Source organism: Molothrus aeneus, chromosome 12, assembly GCF_037042795.1.
Source record: "Molothrus aeneus isolate 106 chromosome 12, BPBGC_Maene_1.0, whole genome shotgun sequence".
NCBI classification, from domain to species: Eukaryota; Metazoa; Chordata; class Aves; order Passeriformes; family Icteridae; genus Molothrus; species Molothrus aeneus.
Window position 1 is genome coordinate 12,379,243 of NC_089657.1, and position 24,575 is coordinate 12,403,817.

The 24,575-nt window shown below is 42.6% G+C and overlaps 3 protein-coding genes across 3 annotated transcripts in view; 2 read left to right on the forward strand and 1 right to left on the reverse strand.

Moving 5' to 3' along the window:
• Window positions 1-1,343: 1,343 nt before the first annotated feature.
• ARF4 (ADP ribosylation factor 4) lies at window positions 1,344-12,029 on the forward strand. Its single transcript, XM_066558149.1, has 6 exons — window positions 1,344-1,615; window positions 7,625-7,705; window positions 8,194-8,303; window positions 9,476-9,547; window positions 10,062-10,187; window positions 11,077-12,029. Exons 1-6 carry the CDS (start codon window positions 1,549-1,551, stop codon window positions 11,161-11,163), a joined length of 543 nt encoding a protein of 180 aa, XP_066414246.1. The 5' UTR covers window positions 1,344-1,548; the 3' UTR covers window positions 11,164-12,029.
• A 4,212-nt stretch (window positions 12,030-16,241) lies between these two features.
• PDE12 (phosphodiesterase 12) lies at window positions 16,242-20,937 on the reverse strand. Its single transcript, XM_066557990.1, has 3 exons — window positions 19,690-20,937; window positions 18,560-18,638; window positions 16,242-17,867 (listed from the first exon to the last, which is right to left on the reverse strand). The coding sequence occupies exons 1-3, from the start codon at window positions 20,935-20,937 to the stop codon at window positions 17,425-17,427; spliced, it is 1,770 nt and encodes a 589-aa protein (XP_066414087.1). The 3' UTR covers window positions 16,242-17,424.
• Window positions 20,938-22,531: 1,594 nt separating this feature from the next.
• DNAH12 (dynein axonemal heavy chain 12) overlaps window positions 22,532-24,575 on the forward strand; it is a 58,723-nt gene continuing 56,679 nt past the window's right edge. The window contains exons 1-4 of the mRNA XM_066557888.1: window positions 22,532-22,695; window positions 22,907-22,997; window positions 23,270-23,293; window positions 24,217-24,406. Coding sequence (XP_066413985.1) covers window positions 22,532-22,695; window positions 22,907-22,997; window positions 23,270-23,293; window positions 24,217-24,406 — 469 coding nt within the window. The remainder of the gene's footprint in view (window positions 22,696-22,906; window positions 22,998-23,269; window positions 23,294-24,216; window positions 24,407-24,575) is intronic.

Below are 24,575 nucleotides of genomic sequence, written 5' to 3' on the forward strand. Positions count from 1 at the left end.
AAAGGGCAGGGCCTGGATTGTAAAGCAGGTGTTTGTTAGATTGTACTCAAAGAACTGAAATAGTGAAAGGTATCTGGGAACAACCCAGATACACTAAGAATAGGTCAGCTTGGAGATTGAGAAAGTAACTACCCTCAAGCACAGGGAAGCTTCACTTTCCTAGCCCAAAAAAGAAGTGTAAATACTGAATGGTCTGAACAGAACATGGGTGAGTATTAGAAACCTACTTAGAATACTTAGATTACGGCTTCCTGATAGTTTTCATGGTTGGTCAGCATCATATTAATAGCTTGGGCACAAATTACATTTAAAGTATGATTGATTTCTTTTATTAAAATACAACTTTCCATCTTAATTTACACCAGGTTTTGGGTTCAAAAGAACATAATTTAGAACTAGAATAAGGTTTTCAACATGATACCTAAGAGCAGTTGTGGATGCCCCATCCCTGGAGGTGTGGGTTGGACAGGGCACTGAGTACCTCATCTAGTGGAAGGCGCTTCTCCGTGGCAGGGAGGTGGAATAAGATGATCCAACCCTTCCAACCCAAACCATTTTATGATTTTATGAGAAGAACAGCCTCAATTATCTGGCTTAGTAGCCAGATGTTAGGATCTGGTTCAGGACTATCGAAATAAAGATAAGTAAGGATGTTTTTCTTTAGCAAAGGCTAAGTCAATCCCTGCTGTTCATAGAACGTTGCCCCTGGCTTGGCTCGGTTTTACTCTGCTCTTACGTGCCCGTGTCTGGCGCTCCCTGCCCGTGAACCGAGAGCGCTTCGGTGCCACCCCCGTGCTGCAGCTGGGGGCCTCTGGGGCGGGTCAGGGCGGAGTCCTGCTGGGCCCGAGATGCCTAAAAATTACTGTAGTAGTGGCGCTATATGTATATATATGTACAATTAATAACAGCCGTTTGTTTCGGTTTGGGTTTCTAAAGTTTGTGGGGAGTTGGTTTTGGTTTTTTCTTTAGTAAATGACCTTGTCATTGGGGTGCATTTGGAGCCTCTCCGAGGATCGGTTTCACCCATCTGTCTCTGCATGCTGGGAGCGGACCCTGTTGCCGTCCCCGCCCGGCGGCTCCGAGCGGAGCGTTACCGGGGCTGCCACCTGTCCGCTGGCCAGGGCGGGGCCGCCGCAACCGGCGTGCTCCGCGCGACCCGGAAGCTGCGTGAGGCTGGCGGGCGCGCCCGCCTACATCCCCCGTGGTGCCCCGCAGCGATGGCAAATGAGCGCGAGTCGCAGAGCTGCGCGGCGCATGCCGGGAGCCGTAGTCCCCGCCGCGCCGCGGCCGTGTGGCGGAGGGCGGTGCCGCGGCCGGGGGATGTGGCGAGCGTGACGTGATCGTGTCCGCGTTGGAGCCGGGGCGGCCGCGGCGAGCGTGACGTGGCAGAGACCGAGCGAGGTCCCCGGTCACAGAGCACCCGCCGCCGCTGCCGGGCTCGCCTCGCGTGCGGAGAGATCCGTGCGCGTACACCGGCCGGGCCGCGCTCCCTCCTGCCCTCCTTCCCTCAGCGCTCCCCCGCCGCCGCCCAGCGCCGCCGGAGCCGCCATGGGCCTCACCATCTCCTCGCTTTTCTCGCGCCTCTTCGGCAAGAAGCAGATGCGCATCCTTATGGGTGAGGGCCACCGCAGAGCCCGGACCGTCTGGGGCCGCGCAGCCGAGTCCCGCCGGAGGGGGGAGGGGAGGCCGCGGGACGGGCCGCGGGTCACGGCGGGGGAATCGCCCTGTCCCGGACTGCGGGGCGCGGACACCGCGCTCTGCCCGTCCCATGGGCTGGGGTGGGGCGCTGGGAGAGCGGCGGGGAGCGGAGGGGGCGAGCATCGGGCTGTATTTGCCCTTCCTTTTCTCCCGCCGTGTGCCCGTTCCCCTCCCTGCCTCGCCCGCCGCTCCCCGGTCCCGCCGGTCCCGGCGAGGCCGAGCCCCGTTCCCGCACCTGGAACAAAGCTGGGATTGCGGCCGGGCAGGGCCGCTGTCCCTGGGCCGGGCGCCCAGCGAGCCCCGCGGCCCGGCCGTGCCCTCCTGCCCCGGCACTGCGGCTCCGCGAGCTGGATGTGACAAAGCCTGGTGTGTGCAACAGCAGGGGCGTGAGGACTGCCGTATAATGGCCGATTTTCGGCAGCTGTAGGGAGCTGTAGTTCTGTATCCTGGCTCTCGTGAAAGGGCGTTTCGGTACAGCCTCCGTGGGCATTAGTTTTGTGCCTCGTGTACGAACCGATAAAACCCTCTAGGCAGCTCTTGCCGTGCTTGCTTAGTTTTACTGTCTCCCCCGATAATGATTTATTTTTAATATCCATTTATTTTAAAATTATCTGTTCTCTTGATACGGACTGTGTAGGAGTTGAAGCCAGTGGCTCTTGAAGATTCTCACTTTCAGATTATAGTTCAAAAGGTCAAAGCCAGCACATACTGCATTGGTATTTCCTCCTCCGCTTCGAGTTCTTCCCTGCCTTCTTCCACCCACCTACCCACCCCTGTAAGCTTTATGTACAAACAGTTATTAGCCTCTAATTTTTTCTCAGATTCTGTTACTAAAGTGGATGGAATTTGGTTCATGGTCGTTGCCTGAAGTAGCTTGTCCTAAGGAACTGAATAAAGTGCTCATTTGGATATAGCCAGCAAGGGGAGCGGGCTCTAACTGTGAAACTTCCTGGCACACACCCATCCTTAGTCCTGCCTGGATATGCACAGCAGACACAGTAGTGCAGCTTTTAAAAATGATCATCTTTCAAGTTCTCCATATATTTTGTGATGGTAAAGTTTGTTATTGCTTACCCAGTAATTTTTATTGTATCTTAACTGTTTGAAATTAGAGACTCTCATCCATTTCAAAATAATCTGAGTCATTTTAGTCTTCAAGACAACTTAGTACATGTGTTGGTCTCAAGGAGGTGATTTGGTTGTCTCCCTAAGAGCCAGACTCTTCGTATGACTCTTAATGAATGAAGTCAAGTCTGCAAGTGAGCTTGATTGTAGGATATAGGATGAGACAGAGTCTGTGGTATTTGTAGTTCTGTTACTTTTCACAAAGTACTGAAAACAGGAAAGTGATGTCATGCAGATCTAAATTGTTTGCAGGGCTCTTCATTGGTAGGAAATCAGGTTGAATTTAGGTTAGAGATGGCTTTGGAAGGTGCATTTTCTAGCAGTTGGTTCAAATGAATTTATTTTTGTATTTATTCAACTTTTTTATTTTCAGGCCTTGTATTAAAATGCCGGGCTGGATCAGGGCACAGGACAGCACTGTATTTGTTAGGTATTATAGGAGAGTAGAACTCAGGGTGTGTTGTGGTGAGAGTCTGTTATAGGACATAAACTGGATGTTTAGAGCAGAATGTTACACTGAATATGAGCTAATTTGTAACACTAAAACTAATCTCTTCATAGCATTCTGCATCATCTATCAGCACTTTGAGCAGAGATGTTTGAATGAATACTGGGATAGAATTAAAACTTTTCCTTAAGGTTATAATGTTCAGTGTATGGTTTGAAAATGGGGCTCTACAAGGTCAGACATTTAAGTTTCCATATGTAGAATACCGATTAAGAAATAATTTTATGGGGTAAAGTAGTTAGGGGAAAAATACTGTGTGAGTTGATACCAACAGACAATTAATTTATAGTTATAACTTCCTTTTCACAGCTTTCCTCTGTTTCTGCAGATTGAAAACTAATTAGAATTAATTTAGCTCCTAAAACAGACTTTGTGTTATTGAGTTCTGCAGAATTTGAGTATTTCTCATCAGGGACCATTACCAACAGCACTCACTTGTTTTTTATGTTCTCAAATTCTGTTTATGATATGAAGTGTATATTGAATGTTATACTGTTACTGAAACTTTGGGGGTTTTTTTAAATGTACTAGTTTAAGTAAGTATTTTTCAAAAATATTAAGTTACTATTTGAAAGAAATGCATGAAAAGAAGATTCACTCATTTTTTTTGTAAATAGGCATAACATGAGGGAAAAGAAAGGACTGTGGGATAGGGCTGAATGTCTGAAAGTCAGATTCAGCAACTGAGGCATTAAGAGTAGAAAGGCTGAGTCCTAACCCTCCATGTACCTGTCTGTGAAACTCTTCAGTGATGGGTTTTTGTCCTTGGGAGAAAAGATACCCATTCATTGTGCACCTTTCAGTATCATAATTGAGTGTTCTGTGTCTTGGTGTAATTGTGCAAGTGTTAACTGATATAGTAACTACTCAGGAGCTTCAAATACAAAGGTAATTATTAAATACATTGGGTGGAAAATGTCAGATTCTTTGGAAATTGTGTCACTGCAACAGATCATAATAATTTAGCTGGTTTTTTGTTTGGGCAGGTGTTGTTTTAGACAACTGTTGGTTTGCATGCTGTTGGCTTTCTGTAGTTTTTATGAAGTTTTGTGCTGTGATAACAGAGGCAGCTTGATATTCAGCCACCAGTGATGAGAGTAGGAAGTTGGTTAATGAAGGATGTGATGTGGTCAGGGATGATGTACCCAGGGACAAGTGAACTAGAAGCTTGAGATTTAGAAAAACAACTGACAGGCTGTGAATAAAACACTCTTCAAGAGGAGTAAAGGGCTTAGAACCACAGCTGCTTTCAGCAGCACCTGAAAGCATTGTAGATATTTTTCTCCAGCTAGAGGAAGAGGATGTTTGATTCAGTTTAAGGTGAATGGTTGCAAGTACAGGTCTGCATTTCCCATTTGTACTTCATTGTAATCTTGGTGCTTTGCAGTACAATTGCTTAACCTTACACCCCTCATTGAGAGTCTTACACCTTGGTCTTGACAATGGTCAGTCAGGCAGTAGAATCAGTGAAAATGTGGAATTGGGAATTTACTTAGTTTGGGGATTTAAGATGTGACTTTTAATCTTGGTGAAGTTTATGTTGTAGGAGTAGCTCATAGGTTTACATTTAGTGTTCCAGTGCAAATGTAAACCTGTTTATTCTTGGATTACTAAAAGCAGTAGTTACACTTCCTACCAGAAGATTAAATGTGATTTAATGCTCTGAAATTTTTTTAAATTACAGATTGGAGTAAGAAATATGAATGGAGGCTATGCTTTTTATGACTTGCTTCTTTAGACTTCATAACATTTGCAGTTTGGTCAAAAGAGGAGAGTTTTGCAAATAGGGTCACAGGGATTTGTGTAAGGTCCTTCCCTCAGTTAAGCTTCTGCCTCAAGTGTGAAATCAGAAGAAGAAAACACGTACCCATAACCCTGTAACTCAGCCTGCCTTGGTGCAAAGTCCAACAGCTTAACCAAGAGCTGTGGGTAAGAGTGGATTTAAGCAAAGTCTGGGCTTTGTGCTTGCACAGGCACTGCAGCCTTCTGCCAGCACCACTGAGGTGCACGAGGGTAGAGTGGGTAACTGGGGCAATATTTTTGTAATATGGCACGTAGTTTAAAATTCTCTACTAGTTTCTAATTTCTTAACTCTGAGTCATGTCTTCAAATAGATCTTGATACCTTGTGTACATTCTTTGGAATGAGATTAACTTTTTTCTTTGTCTTCATCTGTGTTGTTAGTGTAAACCTCAAATACACTCGAGCAGTTTGTATAGACAGTGGTATCTTTCTTACATTGGTAATTTTAACAGATCTTGTCAGTGTTTGTTATATTAATAACAGAGTATTTTTTTTGGTGGGGAGCAATAAGAGAAGAGTTTTGAGTTGTAGTTGTAACTCTAATTGGTTCACTAAATTATCTTATTATTATTTACTGGTAAAAAACCTATCATATCATTTACAGACATTAAATGTACTTAAGAAAGTCTACATGTCCTACAACTGCTTTCTTGAGGTTGAGCTTTATGAAAGTAGTGTTGGGTTTCAAGCACTGTGCTGTTTAAAACATTGGTTTTCAGCATAGGTGCAGTATTTGAGCTTTCTGAAGTCAGCTTAGAGGGTTTTATAAAGTGACCTGACACTTAACTGGTGTGGGGAAAATTGTGGCATTGACAAGTTTCATGGCTTGAAAGTTCTTGTGTAATTTCTGCTGCACTGTGACTTTTTATCACGTTTGTATGTGGTTTTGAAGGAGACCAACACTTAAACAATAGCAAACTCAAACCCCTTACATTTCATTTGGAGCAACTTTAGAGTCAAGGAACTTTGGTTTTGATGGTTGATTTCCACCCCACACCCTTTCTTTCATGCTGTCATGACATTAAGAATTAAAACAACTTTTTTTTTTTTTTTTAGCATGCAGTGACATTACCAAAGAAGCTGCATTGGCATGTTTAATCTTATGCACACTATTAGAATATAGGACAATTATAGATAGGGGTTTTTAAATTAGTTTGCTGCAAGAGCAGTTTGTGTCTTGAGAAAAAGGAGGTTTTTCCAGAGTTTGGTTTCATTCTGAATGAGCAGGTAATTTTGAATCCCCTGTTTTTTGCAATGCTAAGGAAGCAGTTGTATTATTAATAGGCAAGTCACCAAACCACTTAAAACTTAATAGATTGCAGTTGCAGAGTAGGAAGTGAACTCAGAATGCTTAATAATGTGTGTTATCCTTATAAAATGAGGATAGCCTTTGGTTTCTTGCAAAAGCATTAATTAACTCTTTTGATGGGAGATATTTTTGCTTGGGCAAATGTTACTGACAAAAGAGACATTTTGTGCTGTGGTGTTTAGTACCTGCTGTTTCTGGAGGTTCTTGTGTGTTAGGTATTGGGTTCTAATTGAAAGAATTCTATTTTGAGTTACATTTATGTGTTCCAAAATGCTTAACAATAAGCAGTTTCACAAACAGTTTTAGAAGACGACAGTGTATGCTTGCAGTATTGGTGATATGTCTAAAAAATGTCTTTTAGGCTTCATTTTATTTTATTTCTGAAGTGTCCCATATTTACCACATAGCTTACATTGAAAAACAGCAAGCTTAGGTTTTGTTTTAGAAACAGAACAGCAAATTTAAGTGCAGAAGGTCTCGGTAATGACCAACAGTCATTTTAGGAGGAGACTCCTAATGGAAGCATCCTAGTGGATCTCACTGTATGGAAATGATATTCTGATGAATACCTACAGCCCTTGTGGTAGATGTGGAGGGATGACGAGCACTACCTGCTGTTTGTGGTTTTTTCAGTGCTAAAGAAATGTTTTAGCAAAGGGAGGAGAGGCTGGAATAAGGGACAAGAAGTGTCTTTTGTGTGTAGTGCCAGCTTGGGTTGGTCCAGGAGTGCCTGTGAAGCTGAGCTTTGCAAGAGGTTGAGTAAGGGAGGCCTTCCCCAGCTTAGTGAAGTAACAAATGTGTGATCACTTAGAAACTGTGTGCTGCTTGCAGATTGTTGCCAGGCTTTTAAAATCTTCCTGATTTACACAGAAGAAACTTTCAACGTGAATGATAAAGCTTAATTAACACAAATACTAAGGAAGATTACTTGAAACTTGTGAGCCTGTAGGTTGTGAATGGAGGCATCTTATTGAGCTTGTTTTCTTCATGACTTGTTCTCTCTCTGCTGGGTAGAGGAGATGGGGAAGAACATACAGTAGTTTCTCAGAAATGAGTTAACAGTGTTTAAAAGCTGCTCTCAGTAAAAAACCCCTAATTCTCTGCATGTAAAATGGCATGCTTTTAAATTAGCAGGTTGTAGTTCAGTTTGTGAACTAAAGCAAGTTTTCTCTTCCTTCTAGTTGGTTTGGATGCTGCTGGTAAGACAACCATTCTTTACAAACTGAAACTAGGAGAAATTGTCACCACAATTCCCACTATTGGTAAGATCACCATTTCTTGTATCTTTATTCTTGTTATTCTAAACCTGACAGGCCTCTGAAGAATGCAGGGATTTGCTATCTTTGTAGTAGAAAAAGAAACAAGACAAACATGACTGTCTGGTAGTGCCATACCATAACTGTGTCAGACCAAAGAGACATCCAGACCAGAATCCAGCTACTCACCATGGCCAGTAGCAGATGCCCAGGAGGACAGGAACCAAATCAATAGCACCACTTCCCCCAAACACCATGAGTCTCACAGTTTGGCTGAAAGATTTGCTCAGCCACTTGGACTTGGATTTAAGTGATTCGTGTTTTTTCTCCCTTCAATCCATCTTCTTCTTGATTTATCAGTTCAGTATTGATAAGCCATTTTATACATATTTGGGAAAAGTGCACCTTAGGAAGTAGCTATGTTTAACATGGTCAGAATTATGTTTTAACACTAGAATTAACTATTTCTAATTACTGAACTCCTTCATTTTTAGGTTTTAATGTGGAGACGGTAGAATATAAAAACATTTGTTTCACAGTCTGGGATGTTGGTGGTCAAGATAAAATTAGACCTCTTTGGAGGCATTATTTCCAAAACACACAGGTAAGAGTGCTCAGATGGCAATAAAGACCTACTTTGTATAGCCTCAATGTGTTTTGTAGAGTACATATGGGAAGTTGTTTCCTTTCTTTCAGAAAGGCTCTGCACTACTTCCTGCAACTTCTGAGGGTACCCAGATTTTATTCTAGTTGAAGCTAGTTTGTTCCCCTGAAAGTTTCAAACCTAGTTGGGAGTGTAGCCTCTCAATGATCAAGTACTTTAGGATCTACCAGTGTTCTGTAATGTGCCAGAGCAACTGGTTTGTTGTGAGGAACTCTTAAAATATATGTTTTTATGTAAACATAAAATATGTAAAATTATGTAAAACTTAAAATATGTGTTTTTAGTAAGCTGAGCATCTAAAATATGGTAAAAGATCTTGTTACCAGTTGATTGAAAAGTGCTAGCTTCACAATGATGTGACTACCATCAGTTTTTGGGACATTAATGTGATACCTTTGGTTGACAAGTCGTGAGGTAAGTTGCTTATTAGTTTCAGAAAACTTCTGCAGTGAGTTTGTTTTGGGGTTTTTTTTGTTGAATATAGAATTGTTTCCATATTTGTGTGCAGCATGATGCATATGATTGGTGCACAAAAACATATAGAGGTCTGGATTGACAAAAGGGACCTTGCACCACCATACTGTTGTCAATAGAGCAATACTTACTTTCAGTTCCTTATTACTGTCCTGTTACTAAATACTCCTGAAAGATACTTCTCTTTCCTTGAAGAGAATGATAAAAGCAAGGTTTTCAGACTGAACGGTTAAGAGCAAATTGTGTAAGAGCACTTGAATAACAGAGATGCCATTAGAAGTACTGCTTGATACAGACTTTTTTAAACAAATTCAGGCATTACTTTAAGGGTGTGGGCTTTTTCAGGTAAATATGAGATGGTGAAGCACTTGTGATTTTCAATACAGTGAGTGAAAGGGGAGGGGGGGAAGAGTTAGTTTATGTCATTTTGCTGCATTTTTTCCCCCTAACTTTATTTTGAAGTTGAGACTTAGGTAGTTGTTCAGACACACATCATGCATTGTTTAAACAGAAATTTCTGTTAAATTTGTTCCCTTTCTTAGGTAAGCAATCACAACATTCAATTTGAGTATTTTGGTGGTTTAAGAATAGTGCTGCACATTTACACTTTTTTTTCAAATCTGCTTAACTTTCTATAGGGCCTCATTTTTGTGGTAGACAGCAATGACAGAGAGAGAATCCAGGAAGCAGCAGAAGAGCTGCAGAAAATGGTAAATATCAATATCTTCTGAGATACAATTGTTAGACTGACCTGTTCTATTTTTGCATGTTTGTCAGGTTCCCTAAGAGATTTAGGATTTTACAGTTTTAGGGAGTCTGTACAGTGCATATTGTATTCAGCTGGTAATTCTGGGTCACATAGTGCACCAAGTTGTAATTTCCACTCTGTAGAGAACCAATAATGTGTCTGAACCTTTCATTCATGAAACCTTGATAGGAATGCAGCGGGAAAACAATTTTGGAAGAGCAGATTGGTGCTAGAAAATATTTCATCAGTAAGGTGCCCATAAATTTAAACTTTTTAAATTGAAAGGTGACTTCCTTAATTGCAGGAGTTCTGTTGTATACTAGTTAAATTTCATTCAATACTTACTAGTGACTTCAGGAAGAAGAAAGAAAACGTTTACAACCCTTAAATCAGTATTTAGATTTTTTTAGTGTTTGTTGAAGTAACTGCCTTACTTAACTGATGCAATTTAATAACATGCCTGTTTTTTCTGTTAGCTCCAGGAGGATGAGCTGCGAGATGCAGTGCTGCTTCTGTTTGCAAACAAACAGGACCTGCCCAACGCCATGGCAATCAGTGAAATGACAGATAAACTAGGCCTTCAGTCTCTGCGTAACAGAACTGTAAGTGCTCAGCTTTCTCACTGCTCAACTCTTTGCTCCCTCTGTTCTTTATCATAAATGTAAAGTTCCTCTAAGGGAAAGGGTAGTTTTCACCTCTTTCTGTAGAAAGATGCACACACCTGCTGTTAAACTTCATAATGCATAATTCAGGTCCTTGTTCAAAATAAGCGATTTAGAAGTATAATCCAGTGTGTTCAGCTGTTAAAGGCGTTTTATTTCTCACTTTTTTCTGAAAACATACAAACACTTCAGTCTGTCATTGAAATGCAGACATCCAGCATTTCACGAAGTATGTGATGAGATTTCCTGTTTTCTCAGTCCTCTGGGAGAGCAAATGCATTCTGCATTCCCACCTCCAGGAGGAAATTACGTAGCTTCTAAAACATTCGATTTCCTCTGCTCAAGTTTTAGAGGCACAGGTTTGCTTCACATGAACCATCCCCCCTTTTGTAATCCAAGTGCCTGTGTTGGCACACTAAGATCCTGACCATAGAGGCTGTTTCAGAGGTCCATTCATGTAGATAATTCCACGTTCACTTCCCAAAGAGCAGTCTTTCAGAGGCAAGAAGTGGTTTTCAGGATGTCAACCAAATACAAGTTCTGTATTTGTTTCTTGATGCCTTAAGCTATGTTGTAGCCTTTACTAAGCCAGCATTTGAATTTCTGGATAATGTCTGAATCTCCTCTACACTACATGTACTTCTCAAAATTTTTTAAATTCCATTTGTTCAATCTTGATTCTACATACAGCACAAAACAGTCTTTAAAGAACACTGGTATAACACACATACACACAATTCTAACAACACTAAAGAGTGTCACACACTGTCATAACTTAGCTTGCATTTTGTCGGTATTTAAATGGAATTTTTGTGTTCTACATTAACAGTGGTATGTCCAGGCTACCTGTGCTACGCAAGGAACTGGTCTGTATGAGGGACTTGACTGGCTGTCAAATGAACTCTCAAAACGCTAATTCCAACTGGATGACTCTTTCACCAGGGACATGTTTGATATAAGTGGTCTAGGCTTGTTACAACAAAATTAGTTTGCATCTTGGTTATTACAGTATCTGGAACTGATATTTGGGCAGGATATTACAGCGTTTCAACTTGTTTCGTTGCCAATTTATTGTTTACCGAGCTACATGTTGCAAAGGTAGCAATATGCTTGGGTAAAAATCTCCTTAACTTGGAAAAAGTGTATCTTCTGATTTTATTCCCCTTGTTAGCCTAAATGCCTGAATATAGTTATTGTGACATCTTTAAGATCTGTTTTGAATACTCTTTGAGCCCCAATAAATTAATGTTTTAATTTTTTTCTCCCTGCTACTCTTAGTTTACTGATGCCCTGTTTCATTCCTCAGACAGTCTGCTGATTTAAAAATGTAGCATTCCGTATGTATTTATTTCTCTCCCTTGCCAAAAAGATTTCCTAATTCTGCTTGTTCCAAGCCAAGGAAATGGTCTAAAACACTATACAAATCTACTGCACTGAGGAACATTTTATTAATCCTTGGGTTCTGTCAGCCCAACTTGCCTTTGTGTGAATTGGATTTGATGGGTAGAATAGTTCTGTGCTGGTTGCGAAGAGCTCATGTTGAGGTTGTTTTTAATATTCAGCAGATTGTCTTCCTTTATATTGTATCTTTTTTTTATGTTGCATGTTGCTTTTTGGTATCAGCCTGACTATTTTTGCCCAGTGTATAATAGTTCTGCTGAAGTTTTACTGTTTGTTGGTGAACATATCTTCATAAGGAAATTTTGGAAAATTCATCAAACTCAATGGATTCGTTTCTTCATAACCCACTTGGAATTATTCCTAATAAAATGATAAAATGTATAGTTCTGTGTATTCTCTTCTTGATTCCTGAAATAGTTGAATGCAAATTATCATTTATTCTTTCTCCATATAATGAACTTTCCTGCAGCTTGAATATGAGCACCAGTCTCAAATTTTCACTTGTTTGGAGCTGTGTAGAGTGGGACATGGAAGGGAGGCAACCAAGTTGTATACAGTGCAGTAGAGTAGCTGTCATTGGGGCTTACATAATTCTGTAATGTCTTTTGAAGTTGTAAATCTAAAATTCCTTTCAAGATGTCCAGATATGAAAATACTAACAGTTAAAAAATTGTAATAAAACAAATTTGAACTGCCTGAAAAGCATGCATGTCTGTTTCATAGTTTTATCTACCTGTCAAAACCTACATGGGTCCCAGCAGGAGAGTCACACGTTCTGTTGGTGGCTAGCTGGGAATGCAACCTGAGTGCTTTTACAGGGATATAGCAAATAGTATAATAATGCTGATAATCACCCCCCAAAAATCATCTCTACACAACTGCTGCTGGCTGTTTTCATATTTCTGTCCCCTTACACCTTTGTAGTTTAAAAGGCATAAATTAATATGTGTTTTGAGGCTGCTACTAATGGGTAGTTTAGAATCTATTTTTCTGTTGCCTGTCTGCTGTATAGAAGCAAATACTGTTCAACCCTCCCACTACAATGTGCTGTCCTATTGATTGTATGTCTTTAGGAACCCAAAGTATGATTCTGTTGCAGTTTCAGGCTAAGTGCTTCTCATTTTCCACCCAGGTCTGGTTACCCTTGCTACAAGAAATCCCAGTGACAAGGTCTGGTAAACTCAAGCTAGTTTTGGTTCAGAACACCTTCCTGGGCAGCTTCTGCTGTAAATGAGGTTTAAGTTCTTAAGAGGTGCTGTTACTGTGAGCACAGGTAAGCAGGGAGCATCCCAGAGTTTTTGAATACAGTCCTTAAATGTCTTCAATGTTTAATGGAAACCCAGGAGACAGTGTAAGGTGAGAAGGGTTTTGCCTGCACCTTTAATGAATTGCTAATCACTTATTAACCAAAGCTGATATACCCATCCATTTGATCAGTAGCTGCTGATGTGCACATTTCTAGCCATGCAGTTCCTTGATTTAAACCTTAGAAGATACACCTTGTTCAGAAGAGACAGCTTGTCTCTAATACAAGCTGGTTTTTGTTGTCCCAGTACATTAAAATAAACAATGCTTGTTACACAGTTAGAGGTACTCTTTAAATGAAACAGTAGATACTTAAATTAGGCCTATTACCATGAAGGAAACATTCTGCTTGGTAGAGATTTAATTATTTAAATGAGTAACTATTCAGGTTTAGGTGAGCTCTGAGCCACTATTCTTTTCAGTTGCAGCATCTATATACAAAGTTCATATTTCTGAGTCATCATGCTTGGGTTTTTGTATCAGTAGGTGTAATTCTACTATAAAATGAATAATTTCTCAAAGTCAGAAAGTAATGAAGATGTTGAGCCTCATTTAAGAGTGATGGAGTCTGCATGAGGGTTAAGGCTGCAGCTTGCACTGAAATACAGGGAAGACAATGTTGGATATCAGTAACAATGTGTTCTTTAGAGGAAGATGAAATTCTCATGAACACCCAATTTTCTCAAGTCTGTTAAGAGTTTAGATACTAACATGGTTTGTAATTTCCCTATCAGAAGTCATGTACCTGAACTGAGCTGCTGTCCCCGAAGTTCAAAACCTTGAGCAGGAATGAGACTCCTAGAATGTGTTCCTCATTCTCTGTAGTGACAGGGAATCCTGAGTTCCAGTAGCTGGAATGTCTCTTTGTAGACATTACCTTCTATATGCAAACAAATGGCTAAGTTCTGCTGCACTGGGGTGTTAGTCAAGTAATATTTGTGTACAGGAAGCTTTATTTCAGTGTGTCAGATGGCCAGCTTAACTATAGAGAACAAAATACTGAAGAAAGAGTGGGTTTTCTTTTATTTGACCATGGTGACACAATTTATTTCTCGAATATTAAGCACATGCATGATTTTCATTTTTTTAATTGCTTACAAGAATAGCTCAGGTTGTGTAAAACATTGGTTTGGGGTTTGCTAGTAAAGAAAAATCAGAGCCCAGCTTTTAGTCCCTTGTTAGTCTAAGAAATCCTTCTATAAAGGTCTGGACAAAGGTAATTTGAGTGCAATATGATGAAACTTTGCACATCACCTTGTCCAGTACGTCTTTCCCATCCTTGTCAAAAATGGGGATTTAAGAAGCTACACTTCATATGCTGCCATTGGATTTGTGAATAAAGCTGAGCTGCCAAAACTGAAATGTTTAAGGCCTTTCCTCTTACTGGGTAGGAGTTGGAAGACTTGAAACAATTTTCCTTCTATGCCAAGAATATGAGAAACAAGGCAACCACACAATTAATTTGACATGTTGAAAGCTCTGATGCCTTAGCACACTGGGTATTTTTCCCCTTGGTTTTTTCATACCATTTTTCTCCTCTCTTTTCTTCATCCTTCTCTCAATCATATTTGGCATCCTTGCTTGCTTTATCATGATATATATAGGTGCTTTACTTAATGCTTGAATTGTACTTTTCAAAAATAGCAATGATACAAGAGTTGTGCAAGAATTCAAGTACTGTCACAGGAGGATAAGAGACCTCTTTGTCTGGAACAGATATGGTTAGGGGAAAGAACAATAGGAGTTTCAAGTTGCCAGACCAGTCTGAAGGATCTGGCAGAACTTGGTTGATTTTGTACATATCAAATACACAGGTAAACATTTCACAATGCCCAGAGCCTAAAAATGAGCCAAGTGTGCTCTCTTCAGAAGGTCAGTGTTTTGAGTGCCCTTAGTTCTGTAATATTCTTGTGAGTGATGAGTTTGTCCACAGCAGGAGCCACTGTGGAAGAAGAAACAACTCTCTCCTGAGACAACAGACAGGTAGGAGGCAGCACTGTCTCTAAGTTTAATGAATCAGAGATGGGAAATTCAAGTAGAAGGCAAATAGATTTTCCTTTTTCCTTAACAGGTGGTCTGGGAAAGTAGAGTAACAAAAAATCCCATCCACATTTACAAAGATGCAAAGAAAATCCTACCCGGTTTTTTGTTGTGAAGGCCATGGAACTTTCCAATTGCTGGATGAGGAACAAGTACAGGTGGGTTTAGGTTTATGAAATAAAATGGAGACAAGTTGAATGGGACTTTTACAAATGTGGGTTCTGGATGTGATTTAGAGAGGAAGAATTAATTGCTGGGCAAGGTCCAGAGGTGTAGGGAGAGCCAAAATGGGAGTTAAAAATCAAGGTAAGTGCAGTAGGAAGCACCATCTGTTACCTTACACAGATGTAAATAGAGCTTGGGAGCCTGGGGGCTCTGGGCCAAAGGTATACCTAAGGGTTCTTTTCCCCAAAAAACTCAGGTTTTTTGAACTGTGCCTTTCCTAATCTAGACCCTAGTGCTGCATTCTCATTCTTGACATGTGGCAGGTTCCTGACACATTGCTGCTAGTGGCAGTCAGCCCCTGCTCCTGCAGTTTCCTAATTGGAGGATACTGGGTCTGGAGATTCCCCAGCATCAGCTCACAGGACTGACTTTCTCCTAAACATAGTAAAGGATTATCTACCATGTGCAAGGGCCTGTTCCAGTGCTGTGTTTGTCCTCACCACTTGCTTCCTGCAGATTCCAGCTTCCCTTTGCACTCCCTCTCCCTGGTCTGCAGGGAGGCAGAGGCAGCAGCCCAAGTGCCAGCAGAGCAAGCAGGAGGGAGCTGCTGTTTCTGGGAAGGGAGGCAGAGCACCAGGCACGTCTGTTCTCTGAGCAGCTCCATCTTCTGGTTCCAGGGACAAGTTACAAGTTTTAATGTTCTAGGCTAGGAAAATACAAAGTAACCCAGTTGTAATGGATTGGTAATTAACAATGAGGACAAGAATGTTCCGTTGAGTTACAAGGGGAGCTCAGTTGGCCCATGTAAGTAACACAATCTCACTTCCATCACCCTTCACAGCACAGCAATTACTATGGCAAGAGACAGCACCAGCAACCCTCAGAAATATCTCACCTGAAAGTGACTTCCTGGTTTGAGTAGTGTTTAAACAGTTGAGTGAATCCCAGCTACAGAGCACCAGAATGCAGGGGAGGTGAGCAGGTGTGCAGTAGAGTACACAGCTTTTATCAACCCAGGCAGACTTGTTTTGCCATGGAAGACACCAGTAACTAGGAAAAAACCCCAAACTGACAACAGTGACAGACAATTGATAAAGGGAGTTTTATTAGGTGAAAGAGGAAGATCTAGTGAATGGTTTCCAAATACTTTTTGTTTTCCATGGATGAATGATGCAGGGCAAGAACCTTGTTAAATGACTGGCAAGAACCTTGTTAAATGACTGAACCCACTCCAACACATTCTGTGAAGGTATGGATAAAATACACTTCCCTGCATCCTACAAAATAGGGCAAACGAGGCTATTTCTAGAAAGAAAAAACGCATGGAAAAACACTACAAATTCAGGTTGTCTTTGTATGCAAGAGAAAAACAAAATATAACCATTGTGATAAAGGTTTGCAAGTCACTTGTGTTTCTTTGTAAAGATTTAGGCACAGATAACTAATGCACCACATTGTTCTGTATCTCTCCCCACCTGAAAACAGATGATACTGATAAAAAGCTCCCTCCCATCCAAAGCTGGTTGTCCTAAACTCCAGTATCTTATTGTTGATGACTCAAACCAGAAGGAACATATGTTCAAAGTAGATGCTGTTTCTTCATGTAGTCCAATTTCACAAGGTGTTAACATTATACTCATTACCCATGTTATGTGGGCAGACAAATTGCTTCCAAATCAATTACAGCCTTGAATTTAATATGGTTGATTTTTGACAAGGTCTACTCACTGATAATTAAGAACATCATTTCAGAAGTTGGTAGGTACAAGTACATTGTTCATGCAACTTACTAGAAGTTGTGCCACAGGAATGGTAAGTGAACAAGACAATTTATGAACTTAACTTACAGTTGTATTAATCAAAGTGGAGTCAACTAAATCCATTTGCGTTTAGGTTCTGTGTTTATTTCTGAATTAAACAGGGTTCAATTTGTAGGCTGTCTTACAAATCAGATTAAATTCTTTTTAAACAAAATAATTCTTAATTCTTTAAAAACACTAAAAATGTATATGATAATCCAATTCTCAAAACCCTGTCTTCAATGTATTTTTTCCATTAGCATATAGAAAAGGGGGAAATTGTCATGCAAATATTCTGAACAGTGTGACAATACTCAGTAGAGCCATTAAACACATGAACTCTTCATTAATCATTTTGGCTTTCCTTTTAGTAGCCTACAAGTCAGGGTCTAACCTCAGTTGCCCAGCAGTACATTAAATTAAATTTCTTGTTTAAAAACCCCCAAAAGCACCATGCCAGAGCTACTCTATTTCCACTTCAAGTCACAAATTAGTGCTATATGATCAGAAGGATGTGAAACACTTGGCAAAGCCTGGTGGGTTGTTATTTCTTCATGACTTGGCAATGGAATAACTTGTTCCACCTCTAGAGCGTTTCTGTCAATGAAAATGTAGTCCAGACATCCATGAAACCCACCAACATAGTTTGTATAAGCAGGTTCTCCACAAGCACTTAGCAGTTTGAAAGGATGGCTGAGAGACATACTGCACCTTTCTTCCTCCCCATTTGAGACCCAGTCTTCATGATCTTCAGCAATGCCACCGCTGCTGATAAAACTGTAAGCTCCTGAGGAGGGTGTGCTATTAAAATCTCCACAGAATATGACTGGGATCCTGGGATACAAGTCACAGGCTATGTGCTGGATGTGAGACATGGCCACAGCAATCTGGATCAGACGGATGTTCCCTCCTAAGGACATAAAAAAGTATTATTTCAAATAATGCAGAACAGCACTGGAGGTGCTCACTGGGTTGCTCATTTAAGCATATATAGTAGCTCTGAAACAGCAATCCTGAATTTTAGAATAGTTTTCATGAATTAAGAAGCCTTTCAAGTTTGTGACTATATTTTTGAGTAACAATTTCACCTTAAACTTGCCCATGCAAGAACTCTGAAGCTTTAACACCCATATGCAGCAGTTTTCCATTTCATGGCAACCATCCTAATAATATTCCCAAAAATGCACAGAGCCAAAAGAAAACTAACTGAGAACAATCTCTCCTAACAGCTTTTGGAGCCCAATCTGGTTGCCCCTCCTGGCAGTACTCTGGGAGAGCTCCATGTTCAACAGGTCTAGGAAACCATAAGCACACACATAGTTCTATTTTATGGTCTGCTTCTTGGGCGAATTCTGTGTGATGTGGCTTGCCTTGCTTTCAGCTGGATTCTATTGACTCCTAGGCACACTAAAAAAATAAATATATAAACAGACCTAGGAATCTGGCTTGATTCCATCTAGATAAGAAGTGAGGCAGGAAATCCCCAGTTCCAGAAGAAAAGGCTATAGCTGCAAAAGAATGGTGGGAAATCTATTCTCCCAAGAAAGAGCAAGAACCTTTCCAAACCCAGTTATCCTACATGCAGGAATGTGCCAAAATTACCTTTGGGGTGCCAGTATAGGTGGGTATTTGCTACACAAAGCTTCCTGGAAGGATCAGTTGTAGACTGAAGAACTGAAACCTTTAAGAGAGAAAATAGTCTTTGTCAAGTCTTAAATAGAGAGGTTATATATTTTAAAATGCACTAGTCAGTTTATGCCCCTGTGGCAATCCAGTTCCAAGAATCTGATGCTTATAACCAATAAACTCAATTTAGGAGCTGTACTTTTCAATAGTCTTCTATGTAAGATCTGGGTATCAGCCAAAATATTCTCACTACATCATTTAACAAACATTCTTTTGACTCTGTCTGGTTTGACCATATTTTTTCATAAGTTACAGTTCAGGCTGTACCATTCTGAATACTTATGTATTCATTCTCTGCAACAGAACTGGAGCTAAATCTCCATTTTCAGCAAGCAAATGTAGCATTCCATAATTGTTAAACTGAACAAAATTTGAGGTGATTTCAGTTATCAAAGAGGTGATTTCAGTTATCAAAGAAATCCCATTAGTCCTACTCAGTCCATGAGCAGGAAACTTTTACTGGTGTTTCTGCAGCTCCTGACACAGCCTTTTATCTTACACACTTGTACTTGCACAACAGCTCTGTGGGCAGAGCCTCTGGTATCAGGAAGCTCATACACCTGTCCAACCTTATTTGTCTCCCTCCTGTCACTTGCTAAAGAGGCATTATAAAGCATACTCAACTAACTTAAAATTTATTTATAAGATCTAAGTTTTATAAAGAATATTCTGACATATAAGAGTAAGTAATGAAACACTGGCTGCCAATACCACCAGCCAGGAATCACTACCTGGCCCAGAATCTCAACAGCTGTCTTCATTTTAAAGCAAAATAATATTGCCTTTTTTTACCAAATTTTGGTAATTCCATATATGCAGTTCAGTAAGATCTCAATGTTTTATTTTTGTTCCTAAGTGGATCTTCTCCTCTATTCATTACCCCAGCTAATAGAGAACAAAGTTCCATGTTTCAAACTCTTAATCCCTCATCTCCCTTCGACTGCCTGAGGCTCAACGCTGGCCCTGCTGCACCTGGAGACAGTGGGAGGAGAAGAAAGGGGGGAAAAAAAGAAGGGAAAGAGAAGAAAGCATGTCAAAGCTAGTACCTGCAGCACAGAGGACCTCTGCAGCACCTTCTCCTGCACCAGGGGGTACTTGGCCAGCTGCTCACACAGCTCCTTGTGCAGCGGCTCTGAGACCAGGGCTTCGCTGAAAGCGATATCGTGCTGGCTGAGGAGGCTGAACTTGTCCCTGCGATAGAAAGTGGCCAGGCCTTCGTGCTGCTTCTCCTTAATCTTGAACAGCCCCTCCAGTCCAAAAGCATCTAACGCCGGGGCCAAGCTGTCCACGAAGACAGATTTATCCACCTCTTGCAAGCAGATGAGGTCGGCGCTGTACCCCGCCAGCTCCTTCTTGAGCAGGTTCTGGCGGTAGTCGATCTCCAGGGCGTAGGGAGCGCAGTAGGGGTAGAGCACGGTGCGGGAGAACTCCGTCTGCGCGTACGTGTCGGCCAGGATGTTGTAGGAGACGGCGCGGACGGAGCCGTGGCCGCAAACCTTCTTGGTGTAGAGGTGCCGGGTGTCGAAGGTGCAGGCGCCGGGCCCGGCCTCCACGGGGCTGCTGCTTTCCACCTCGAGGGCCGGGCCGTAGCGCTGCTCCCCGTCCCCGGGCGTGCAGCGCAGCTTCAGCCGCAGCCCCACCAGCGCGTTGGACGGCGTGAACACGCGCTCGGCCGCCGCCGTCTCCACCCAGGCCTCCCCAGCCGCCTCCCCGCCGCCCGCGGGGCGCTGCTCGCGGAACCAGCGGAACAGGCAGTGCTGCGGCGCGGCGAACTCGGCGCTCACCTTGGGGCACACGGGGAAGCCGGCGAGGAGCGAGCGCGGCAGGCGGAGCTCGGTGAGCGCGGGCGGGTTGCGCTCCACGCGGTACCGCGCGTCCCCGATGTGCAGCACGGCGCCGTCCTGCCAGGCAGCCGCGTTCGGCACCTCCTCCGCCACCGCCGCGCCGTCGCGGGAGAACAGCCGCACGGCCGGCACGGCCGGCACCGCCGCCTCGCCCTCCGCGCCGCCCTCCGCCCGCGCCTTCTTGCTCTTCTTGCCCGCCTTGCCGTAGCCCTTAGCGGCGTTGGTGGCGATGCGCGCCAGTGCCCGCCCCAGCGGCTCCGCCTGGTCGCGCTGCATGTGCCGAGCACTGCCGTCGGGCAGCACGAACCGCAGGCTCAGCTTGGGCTCGGACGGCACGCAGCGCACCACGGCGCGCTCCATGGCGGCCGGCGGGCGGCCGCCACCGCCGCGCGGGGATGCGGCGGGGGAGCCGCGGAGGCTCCGGAGGGCGGAGCGGAGCCGACGCCACATGGACCCGGCGCCGCTGCGGCTTCCGCGGGGCGCGGCCGGAACCGCGGGGCGGGGCTGTCGCTGCCGTCACCGCGCGCGACGGGGCCGGAGCAACGGGCGGGGCGGGGCTGCAGCTGCCGTCAGCGCGCGGGGCAAGGGGCGGGGCCGCGTGGGAGGCGGGAAGGGGGCGGGCTCGCGCTGCCAGCCGTGAGGCAGCGCCCCCTGCTGGTGCCCCGTGCCCCGCTCCGGGCCATGCTCTCGCTCCCGCGCCCGCAGCCCGCGCCCCGCCGTTAACCGGCCGGCACGGCGTGAGTCTGGCCGACCGGAGAACCAGCGGGTTCTGCTCCCTCAGCAGCGAAACCCCCTCTGCTCGGCGCAGCTTCCTGGCCAACAGATGTTCGAGGCGTGGGCGGGTCTCCCTCATAACGCCCCGATACTAATTGCTTGTTGATAAATCCTTTAACTCAAGAGTTTGGGTTTGTGTTCTGTTCGTGAGAAAACATTTCAAGTCTGGGTTGAGACCTCACGCTGAATAGTGCCCTGGCAGTGAGAGCCACGCCAGGCAGGTGTCCAGGACTTTGGAAAACAGATATAAAATCCCCCCGCCCTGCTCCCTCAGACTGCGTGTGGAGCTCTGCCTACACAGACACAAAATTAGGATTTTAAAGCCTCTTTTGCCAAGTGTGGGCAGGTGGGTAGCAAATATGTAGAGTTCCTTAAAATTTCCATTTATAGTTGTACAAAAAGGAAAAGGTTAGCAACAGCCACCTGATGCTTGAGGGTATTATTATATTTCTAATTTCTCAAGCATTTTTGCTGTGATCTGCTTGGTGCAGGCAGAGCCTGGAGCAGAGGGACTTTCTGACTCGCTCTGTGCAAGACCGGGACGGTCAAGGTAAGGTTTTTCCAAGTTTCTTTTTCTTTTTTTCCTCTCATCACGAGACGCACTGATCTCGGCCAGGGAGAGCCCCGAGCGCCCCTCACGGCCCGGGCCCCGCCCTCGGCTCCGCGGTAACCGCGCTGTTGTCCCGAGCGGGACCGCGGCGCCGGGAGAGGTGAGGGCGGCGGGGCTGAGGGAGCGCCGGGAAAAGGCCGTGTCCCGGCCGGCCTTGGTTGAGTCCTTTGTGTCCTTTGGTGCATCCACCATCCCCGGTTTGGTGCGGTTTTAGGATATACCACTGATTTAGGAGGTAGTTTTGTCTTCCTGCTCCCCTGTGGGAAGCTGTTGAAAAGCAGTGGTGAGTTTCTGCATCGTGTTTCCAGGGGAACCCGACCATCAGTCTTTGGAATAGCCCCGCTCAGACGATTAAGCCGCCATAGAAGAGTGATCTTTTAGTTGAAATTTGTTGGAGTCTTTCTTTCTTCCTTTCTTCCTTTCTCTTTTTTTTTCTCCTTCTTATGACAGGCTCTGTATGTACACACTTTCTCTTGAACTTTGCCATTTTACCATATAAACTGTTGTTCTGTTTTTTGAAACAATTCATACCTAAACTGTGGAGATCCCTGAGGTAACCTCATTTTATGCCTTACATACATTCAACTTAATAGATGCATGTGTTAAACTCCTTTCTGGACAGGATTGTGTTCTAGAATTTTGGTTTTGTTATGGTTTTAGATGGAGCACTCAGATGAAGCAACTTCCAGTAAACGGACTTTGAGAACTTTGTTTCGTCCCCCTGCTTTATCTCCACCAGTCGTATCTGAAGAGTCACCATCACAGAAGAAACTGTTGGCATACCACAAAGGCAAGGAGGAGCAAAAGATCATTAATCAGATACTGTGAGTTTCATGTAATTCAAGACATTGAAATTCAAGTGAAAGAGACATTACACATTTGCTATTTGACAAATAACAGTGTTTGTTTCATATAATTATAGTGAGATTTAGTGATCAAGATGAAAAAATAGGTTGCAGTGATTAAAGTGCTAGCATTGTTTTCGTTGTATTATTTGTAGTTTTTCTGCACTTCTGATGCTGTGGTTTACTTTAGAATTGATCGAGCTCTTGAAGTCTCTTACATTGACATGGATGAAAGAGAGGAGAGAGATGCTGCACCTCCTATCACAGAACTGCCTTCTACTGTGAGAAAGTATTTCTTTATTAAGTATTTTCTATTTAGTTCTTTGTTATGGGGACATTTATTTTCCTTCTTAGAATTTACTTCAAGGTACTTGTTTTGCTCCTCAGTAATTCATAAATGTATTTATATACTCAGGTAATTCAATTGAAATGTATGCCCGTATATCTGTAGAATAAAGTCTTTGTTTAAGAATAATATTTGCTAAATTTTATATTTCCAGTATTTTTTTGTATGTTCTTCATATATAACAATCTTCCATTTCTTTTTATACAGATGGACAATGAAAGACAACTAAGGGTGAGTTCAATTCTTTCATTTGCTTTTTTTGGCGTTGAAGAGTGAATTAAGAGAAGTATGTTATGCAGAATTATTGTTATTAAACAGGAAGAAGTAATCTTGGTGAGGGAAAATTGATTAGAAGCAAAATAGGAATCTTGTCTTGTGGTCCTGTAGAGGAAAAGTATTTTTGTGTTTTAGAAAGAGCATCTATCAATAATAATTTAACCTTAGTTAAAGGTGATTATTTAGGAAAAAAAACCTAGCAGGCTTCAGGATTTTTTTCAGTTGAGGTCATAGATTGTACCTTAGCCTGTACAAAAAGGAGTTTTTGACATCGTTCCCTTAATTTGAAGAACATGCACTAAACTTCAAATTTGTGTATAGCTTTTAAAGTAAGACTTAATCTCTGAGAGCCAGTTGAAACTCAAATTAGTATTGAAATATTTACATTAAGTAGCCTAAGGTAACACCAGTTTTGCCTAGCTGTTGTTAGGCAAACTCATTATGTAGAGATTTTATACAAAAGCTGTCAATCAAAAGCAGAAATACCTATTTCTTTGGCCAACATCCACTCCTCTTATGGAGGATGTTTGTCCACAATTTTTGCCAGATAAATGTTTGTCCAAACAACAATAACCTAAACTTTGAACTATTTTATTGTTGGCCATAAACTTCAGCAGCGGACCGAGGAAAACACCATAGTGACAAGTACAATATTATATATTTAAACATTAAGACAGAGACCATGTTACCAACCACAAAGCAGTTTTTAGGGTATTAGTCAGTGAATACAGAAAAGATTAGATTAAAAACCTCACCTTTATGGAAATTAAGACATTTTGAAATGAAGAAATTATGAATAAAAAGACACTTTTGCCAAGCCTAACACAAAAATACGTACATAGGTAGCTATTAGAGCTCTGAAAATCTTGTCCTTCCAGGCAGAATACTTCTTTTTGAAGAACTGTGTGCAGAGTAATCCCATGGTTCCCATCCAGCAGCAGTGGCTGAGGTCCATGCTTGCCATGGTGCCACAGCCACTTATGGAGGGCAGAGATAGAGAGCTGCTCACTGAAGACCTTTTAAAGGAGGTAGTAAAGGATTATGAAAAAAGCATGCAAAGATGTGTGTGTAAGTACCACAGATTACTCAGCACTTATATTCATGTTAGTATATGTATTATAAACTCCATATTCTCATGCTTAAAATGATTTTTCTGGTTTGGTTCAGCCAGGCAGGATCTTTGTAATCAACTACTGATTTAGCTTTTCCTGCCTTATCAAATGTATGTTGGCCATAA